Raw genomic sequence first — 9103 nt, 5'->3', positions numbered from 1 at the left:
TTTTTACGGCTCGAATTTGCTAACATGAAGAACTTGATCAAGTTGGATACTTCAACAATGCTAAGGAGCTTTGAGACAAGTTAGTCAAAATTCATTACGAAACACACGCTCTAAAGGTAATTGAAAGCAATCCTATTTTAAATAATTTTTCTAATAATAAAATGTAGGACAACGAATCATCCTCAAAAGAATCAAACATGGAGGAACCAAAGCATAAATATTTCATGGCACTAACAACAAAAGAACAAATTGACGTACTAGAATCCAAGTTTGAGTCCAAGAATGATTGCGAGTCCGAGTCCGATGACGAGTCCAAAAGAAGCACAAATATGCATCCATTTCCAAAGGTCCAAATATGGTGTAACATTTTCTTCCAAGTCAAACTTACTTAAAGTTATAAAATGTTTGTTTAAAAAGTTAACCAAGTTTGAGGAATAAAATGACTTACTACTTAAGGAAATGGATCATCTTAAGGAGCAAGTGAGCTTGAGTCATTCGACTGACTAAGTTCAAGTTGGAACTTCAACTCAAGTTGCAAAACTTGAGGAAGAAAATTCTAACTTGAATGGTTAAGTGGAGCAACTCAAGACGACATTGGAAAAGTTTGAATTGGGATCCAAGTGTCTAAATATGGTACTTAGATTGTAATGAGTCATGTACAACAGATCCGGACTCGATTACAAACCAAATAAAATAAACAAATCATATTTTTCTTTACTTAGTCAAAACATAAGAAAACTAGAGTAAGTTGCCATAATTAAATAAAAAGAGTTATTGGAGAAATAAATTTATAGGATTTTCTAAGAATTTTTAGAATTTATTTGGGATTTAAACAAAGACTGTATGACTCATTTAAGAAGATAAATCAATTGGGATTTGAGAAAACTAGTTTGGTTATCCCAATTAAGTTGGAGTTAATTGTAGTGTGGTCTTGTGTGAGTTGTGGTAAGGTTTCTCCACCCACAAGGAGCTACGTGAGCTAGCTGGAGTTTGTCGGGGATTGATTCACCGACGCATTGACGTTTTGTCTATCTTATGGACACACCATGGAGTAAGAGCCCTAATCTTCAAACCACGTTAAACGAACATGTATTAGTTTGCTTGATTGTTTATTGTTCTCTAAATTTAGCTTTCCTTTTGTTTGTTAGTATTTTTGTTTCTGCTATGACTAACAATTGTAACAAGCTATTAACCCCCTCTAGCGGGCATCAAGGTCCTAACATAATCTTCTTCATTAATCAAGTTCCCAACTCAACCCAGAAATCTTTTGTTCGTTGTAATAGTACCATCAGTCGAGTCCCTCACTCGACTAATACCTATCAGTTTTTATCAATCGACTGATTAAACACAAACCCCCTTAAACCCTGAATTCAGGATTTAGAGATTTATCAGACAATTGTTGCTATCTAAGAGTCTAGTGATACCTCTATTTTCACCTTATCAAGGTTGAATTTGTGCTTTGCTTAATATCCAATTGATCTCAATCTACCAACACTTCCTTTACCTAGAATCTAATTAACCTTGATCTATTGGGACTTCCTCTGTCTAATATTCATTCAACCTTAACCTTTCATGATTTCACAGTTGTCTAATTTCCGAACAACCTTAACCTGTCAAAACTTTATCGATGTCTAGTATTTGGTCAATCTTGACTTGCTTAATTTTTTACTCAACCGTCCACATCTATATCCATCTTGGTTAACTTGATTTGAGGTTGATTGCACCAAGAATCTTCGTCTCCAACAAATTTTCCTTCTACTTAACATCTTTCTCTCGTCAACGAATATATTGATCAGATATCGAAACTCAACTTGATCCAATTTGAACTTAGTCAACTTGATCACTTTTGATCAGAGGTTGATTGTCCTAACAATAAGAAGTATAATAGTCTCTTATACAAAGTGTGGACATTAATTTATTTAATTTTATTCTACTATACTGTAGTTGCTACACTATGCAATAGCTGCTATAACGGTGCAGTAGCTGCTACAATTATGCAGTAGCTGCTACAACAATGCAATAGCTGCTACAATGGTACAGTAGCTGCTATAACTATACAGTAGCTGCTATAATGGTGCAATAGCTGCTACAATGGTGTAATTGTTGCTATAATATTGTAGCAGTTATAGCTGCTACAATTATGCAATAGTTGTTACAAACAGTGCAGTAACTACTACAACTGTGCAGTAACTGCTACAACGGTATAATAGCTACTACAACTATGCAGTATCTGCTACAAAGCAGTAACTGCACAATAACTGCTACATGTTCTAGCAGCCACTAGTAGTTGCTATAATGTATAGGAGTTATTGTGTAGTAGTTACTATAACGTTGTAGTAGCTACACCACCTTTAAAAATCAATACTAAGGTGATTGTTGCATGTAATCATAGGAGAAAAACATAAGAATTTTATTTTGATTTAAGAAGAAAGAGAGAAAAGTTGTTTATTTTAATTTAAGAGGAAAAAGAGAAAAATTATTGCATGCAGATGAGAGAAGAATTAAAAAATTTAAATTTTGATCGCATCAAATAATCCACATCAGATTTTACTTATGGTCGCATAAAAGATATTGGACAGCATATCAATTTCGATACAGAGCCAACACCAAACCACTATAGTTTATTTTATCTCTCTTTATGCTTTTTTTTCTCGTATTATTCAATTAAAAGAGATGACATCCGTCATTGGAAAAAGTTAATTACTTTCCATTTTATATATAAAATGTTTAATCATAGCCCCGGCCCCTTCCAACTCTTGGCTTTGTCTCTATTGTAAACGAAGGTAAACGATAAACGTTGTCTTGTCTTTGTCTCCATTGTAGGTGAGGGCAAAAAAAAATAGACATTGAGATGATGAATCGAAGAAGATAATCCAATGTTGTGAAACCATGTTTCCATCTTAGACCAAATAATTAACAAGACAGACGAACAACCAAGTTGGTACTAGATACAATCACAAGGGATGGCAACATCAACATTAATGGGGCCATAGCAAGAAAACAAAATTTGGTTTCATATATATAATATAATCCATTATATTGACTCACAAATCATATCATCTCCATATGGTTTGCAATGGAAGAACTCTATATTTGACCCTGATTTGAAGCTCCATATTTGATTGTCAAAAACGATCAACAATGCATAAATACATGTAGATATGACAGTATCTCCATCTCAAGATAAAAAAGAATTAGATTCCGTGTTAATGAAGGTCAATCTAATTCTAATCTTCAGGAATTTAATTAATTAGTTGGTCAAGAAAGCACAACCGCATGCCTTGTCTATAATTAATTGATGCATTATATATGTAGATAGGCAGTGAAGTGAATTCAACTGAGGAGGAGGGCGATCGAGAATATCGGAGGAGGAGATGAAGGTTGTGAGGGGTCACGTGCCGGTTCTGGTGGGGAAGGAGGATGGGGCGCTGGAGAAGTTCGACGTGCACGTGAGGGCGTTCAAGGACCCGTGCATGGTGACGCTGCTGGAGCTGGCGGCGCAGGAGTTCGGCCTTGGCCACCGGGGAGTTCTTCGTATCCCCTGCGACGTTGATCATTTCCGGCGAATGTTGGAAGCCATCTACTCCAAGTGCAACTGTTGCGTGATACACAGACTCGTCTCACAATTTTAATTTATTTATTTTCTTCAAATTGTATCGGCTGCAATAGAGTAAACAAATGGAATTCATATAAAAAAGCTCAAATATATATTTATTTTTTTTCTTTTAAGGGATATATGCACCCATAAATGTAAGCCAGTGTCTTTCCTGTGGTGCCCCTATGGGATAGCTGAGTTGCTCCTCAGATGAGAAGTTATTTTAATGGGTCTTAGGTTTGAATCACAACGAGCTATCCTGTTGATACAGGAGAATTATAAGATTATTATTAGTTTTAGTAATTTTTATTTTTATTTTTAGTTTTTTTTGTGATTTTTATTTTTTTATTTTATATTTTGAGACTGTTTAGATATTTTAGAATTGTATGTTTTTTTTCTTTTTATTAAGACTCATTTCCTATCTTTATAAGTTAGGAATTGAGGTATATATATTGGGATTTATTTTCTTTCTTTTATTTTAAGAGTTAGAGTCTATGTAAACATGTGTTTAACCGTTTGAATGATAATTCTCAATTATTAAATAAATTTCCATTTTTAAAAAAAAAAAAAATCTGTAAGACAATGGTTATCGCTTTCTCCTCAAACCCCTCCTCATGCAGGATAATCGCTATCTTGCTTGAAATCAATTGGTATCAGAACTAGCAAGTTTCGAATGAGGAAGTCAAGCGTCAGATCCAATGGAAGGTGGTCATGATCATGATCGTAGTCATGATCATAGTCGTGTAAGGCAAGTTCCAACTGAGGAAACCTCACACCATGGTAGTAGCGCCTAGGACAAGATTGAGGTTTAACCCAACGTCTAGAGATACAAAATCTCGAAAAAGTAGATCTGATACCTTAGCATCCCCCCTAGTACCGACCCCACGGATATGGAGAGAGGTACATGTAGGTACACAGGCCATAGACGCAGGTGGGGTCCTAGGTCGTCAGTTCCTGAGAATCGAACTCTGGCCATTATGTCAGAAATATCATTCACCCACCGTCTGCGTTACGCTCTGGGGGCAAGATACAAAATCTTGAAGATTGTGAGTTACGTGGTCGAGAGGATCGACATGGAGACCTCGGATGTCAAGCTGATCTACTTAAATTGTTTGGTACGTCATAGACAAAGAATTTTGTTGATTTGATCAACAAAATGGAGCGGATCTTCAACTATAAGCAAGTTCTGGATCGGATGAATGTGAAGTTGATTGCCATCAAACTCAAGGGTCGAGCATCGATATGGTGAGAGCACTTGAGGTGCTCAAGAGACAGACAGGGTAAAACCAAGATCAAGGATTGGGAGAAGATGAAGAAAAAGATGAAAGATCACTTTCTTCCTTTTAGGTATACTCAAACTTTGTTCCAAGGATGATTAGATTTTGCCATGGAAGACGATACCTTCGATGCCCAAGATGATCTTAATGGATTCGAAGATGATTTAGAGGAAAAAGTTGTTGAGGTACTTTATGGTGATGACCCTAAGACTTTAATCGTTCGTGAGAGTTTATTGATTTCTAAGGATTAACTGATAAAATTAGATAAATCTATTGTTGATGTTCAGACTATTAATTGTCCTATGAAAGACTATTTAAGCTCGAACTTATCAAGTGCTAAACAATCATATGATAAAGTGAATGAGAATGCAAACCTCGACAACGTCGAGTACAACAGTCCTACTCTACTGATCGTCTGATAGCATGAGACAGCGAAGACAATGACAATATTAAAATATTTGATGATCCAATGTATGATGTTGATGAGATTGACAAGGTAGTTCTTGATGGTGTTGAAGACGTTGAATTGATAAAAATTAACCTTGAGAAAATATAAGATAGTGAAGATGCAATTGAGAAAATACTATGTGAATCTGATGAGAGGAAGGGCATGTAGATAATACAGAAAGATTAATAGGTAAACAAACGGAGAAAATGAAATTTTTATCATTATAAGAGGAAATGACTTTCATCCAATCAGCTTATAGAGGATTTGAGGTGAGAAGATGGTAACCACTTGAGAAATTACAAGGAATAGTTCAAGTTCAACAAAAGGCTGAGGCTGTGAAGAAGCAAATCTAGGAGTATGAAACTTCCACCTGTTAGTGAGAGCCTTAGAGTCAATCATATGATGATTGTTGTATGGACTCGATGTATCATATTCCTATATATATATAAAGGCATTTCTTTATGGTTATTATACTTACTTGTATTGGTGTCAAATAACTGAGTAAAATAGCGTCCTTGAGTAGAAGGTTCTTATCTATATCAATCGATTGGTTGAATTGATGATGAGATGATATAGAGAACGCTACTCTTAATCATTTCTAGTCAAGTATTAACATTCAGGGACAATGTTAATGCTATGAGACTAGCATGTAGGTCAACTCGATGACTTGATCTCATAAGTCATGGATATTAGATATCAAGTTGACACATGGGTATGCATTGGAGAATGTATACTGAATGACCCGCCATGAGAAAGTATCATGGATCGTTATATGAGTGGCATATACTTTCTTATGTGACTATTAGTATGACTATCAGTCCTTGGACCTAAAGTCACCATGGTTCCCTACATAAGAAGTTGCATACTTTGGCTTCGTCAAACGTCACCCGTAAATGGGTGGACTATAAAGGCGACTACTGGGTATGTAACAAATTATGCGGAGGGATATGAGTGATGTAGATGGGATCTATCCCTCCTATATGACGGGAGTGGCATCATGATTCTTGATAGAGTGAGACCACTAAGTGCATGACCATGTCCAAATAAGTCAATATAAGATATTGAGCTCATTTGATTAGAGTGAGTCTACTTGGAGTTCAAGGCATAGATTGATTAGAGGATGACACGGTCTATACCTCAATTGATCAATCTAGATGTCAAGGATAGAAGGACGTCGTCACATATTGTGAGAGTCACAATTAGTAATCACAATAGTGATGTTGGATCTCAACATTCTTGTAACTTGGGTAGTAATGATGTGTTGCTAGATACCGCTCATTACTTATATTTCTAAATGAGTTTAAAAGCATTGCCAACGTTACAAGAACCTATAGGGTCACACACAAAGGGCAGTTAGATGGAGATTAGGTTCATATGATGGACCAAGAGGATTAGGTTCATGTGATGAACCAAATTGGATTAAGAGTAATCCAAATTAGACTAACTGAGTTGGACTCAATTTGATTCATGTGTAGAATGAGTCTAGTTTAGACTATGATTCATTAAGTCAATTTAAACCAATGAATAGAGATTCATTAAATTAAATTGATTTGAATCAAAGGTTAGATTTGATCAACCATGTGAGATAAGAGGTCAAGTTTGACTTGACTTGAGAGGGAAGATGAAGGGTCAAGTTTGACTTGACTAAATGCCACCTCATTGTGACTTGGCATGGGTCGGCTAATGATGATGTTCCACATCATCAAGGCTAGATCATTATGTGCTACCTCATGAGGAAGACCAAGAGCCATGACTCTTGGTATTACATGCAGGTATAAGATGCTCCATTAAGTGGCCGGCCACATTAGATGTGCATTCAAGTCTTCTTCTTCTTCCTCCTCTCTTGATCTTTCTCTTCTTCTCCTCCATTGCCGAGACCTCTCAAGGGTGCTAGCACACTCTAAGTGGTTCTCTCCACCTTTTGTCCGTGTGGATACGTGTAGAGGAGTGTACACTTGACACTCTACGAGATCCGGCAACCATTTGGACGAGCGGGATAAGCGAAGGGAATCGATACAAGGGTAAAACCTTTTTCCATGTAGATCTAAGGTAGATCTAGTGTAGACAAGCATGTACATGAATTTTTATTTATCTTCGCATGGATCCGTGGCTAGCTTCGAGGTTTTCGCAACACAAAAAATGGTTTTTGCGGCTCGAAAGTCTAACACCTCCAATAGTCAGATTCAAAACAGAAGACTATTTTATGTGAGATCATAATGAATCTCGTATTGTAGTTGGATACCATTGAAGGATTGCATCAAAGCTTGAGAGAGATGAGGAAATCTCTCGACAGAGAGCTCATTGATTTACAAGAGAAACTTGATTATTTAGGCAATGTTGTTAGGAAATAATTATTATAAGCACTTTGTGCTACTAATCATGTTACATTTCTTTTCTTTGATTCCTATTTTCAGGTGTTGGATCATCGTACGGGAGCGACATTGGTCAGCAGGATCCATAAAGATGGTATCTATTACTGGTCAAAATTTATGTCTACGCTATCATCGCCTTCCGCCTTTTCTATGTCTGTCTCGTCATCTATTTCCTTATGGTATAGTCGTTTAGGTCATCCGTCATTAGATGTTTTGTAACATTTTTTTTATCCTTGGGTCTTTTGTTTCCTGCAAATACTTTGTCTAATTTTTCATGCACTTCGTGCAATATTAATAAGAGTCATAAATTGCCTTTTCATAAATCTAGTATTTCATCTCGTGCTCCTTTGGATATTATCTTTTCTGATGTTTAGACATCTCCTATATCATCATTTGATGGACTCAAATATTATATTATCTTTATTGATCATTTTACAAAGTATATATGGCTTTATTCTTTACGCAATAAATTGAATGTATATTCTGCTTTTATTGCATTCAAAACTCTTGTTGAAAATCGGTTCTCAATGACTATCAAAATACTATTCACTGATAATGGAGGTGAATTCTTAGCCCTTCGCTCCTTTCTTACTACTCATGGTATTAGTCATCTTACCACTCCTCCACACACTCCTGAACATAATGGATACTCTGAACATCGTCATCATCATATAGTCGAAACTGGTCTCACTTTGTTGCACAAAGTATCTATTCCACTCACTTTCTGGCTTTATGCCATTGCTGCGGCAGTCTATTTAATTAACCACATGCCTAAGGTCGATCTCTCCCATATGTCCTCTTTTAAAAAATTGTTCACCACCGTTCCTGATCTTTCTAAGCTTCAAGTTTTCGGGTGTCTATGCTTTCCGTGGTTGCGCCCCTACTCTCACCACAAGCTTGATCCCAAGTCAACCTCTTGTGTCTTTCTTGGCTATTCTCTCACTCAGAGTACCTTCCTGTGCTATGATGTAGCTCTCAAAAGAGTCTTTGTATTTTGCCATGTTAAGTTTGTGGAGCATATTTTTCCATTTGTCATCACCTCCTCCTTGGATTCCACAGTAATAGACATTGACTCTGAGCTCTCTACTGCACCAGTTCTCTTGTGGGACCCTCCAGCACTGATGTCGCAACCTGCCACTAACCGTAGTCGCCCGTAAGTGACTTCTTCACCGCTGTCATCATTGACGGCATCATCTCCGCCATCATCACCTCTTGTTGTTGGGTTGTCCACGCTGCCTGGTGGCAACTGACCCTCTAGCCCACCGACTCCTTCTCCCTCTCTCTCTTCTCTAAACCAACATCCCATGAAAACTCTGTTAGAGTATATACTAAAAGTCTAGTATTTTGAAATAAGAATCACATTGGTCAAATGCCTACATTTATGCTAAGTGTAGTTGTTCGTTTAATTTAT

General features: G+C 36.7%; 1 protein-coding gene across 1 annotated transcript; it reads left to right on the top strand.

Moving 5' to 3' along the window:
* The first annotated feature begins 3353 nt into the window (after positions 1–3353).
* LOC122028614 (auxin-responsive protein SAUR71-like) lies at positions 3354–3704 on the top strand. The gene has a single exon (XM_042587457.1). It carries the CDS (start codon positions 3375–3377, stop codon positions 3630–3632), a length of 258 nt encoding a protein of 85 aa, XP_042443391.1. The 5' UTR covers positions 3354–3374; the 3' UTR covers positions 3633–3704.
* Positions 3705–9103: the final 5399 nt, after the last annotated feature.

Source organism: Zingiber officinale, chromosome 10B, assembly GCF_018446385.1.
Source record: "Zingiber officinale cultivar Zhangliang chromosome 10B, Zo_v1.1, whole genome shotgun sequence".
Classification (NCBI taxonomy): domain Eukaryota; kingdom Viridiplantae; phylum Streptophyta; class Magnoliopsida; order Zingiberales; family Zingiberaceae; genus Zingiber; species Zingiber officinale.
The sequence above is the reverse complement of the archived record's forward strand: the minus strand, read 5'-3'. Positions and strand labels throughout refer to the sequence as shown.

What these genes read in the sequence shown, in the direction of transcription:
- LOC122028614 (XM_042587457.1), top strand. Translation starts at nt 3,375, where the DNA reads ATGAAGGTTGTGAGGGGTCACGTGCCGGTTCTGGTGGGGAAGGAGGAT.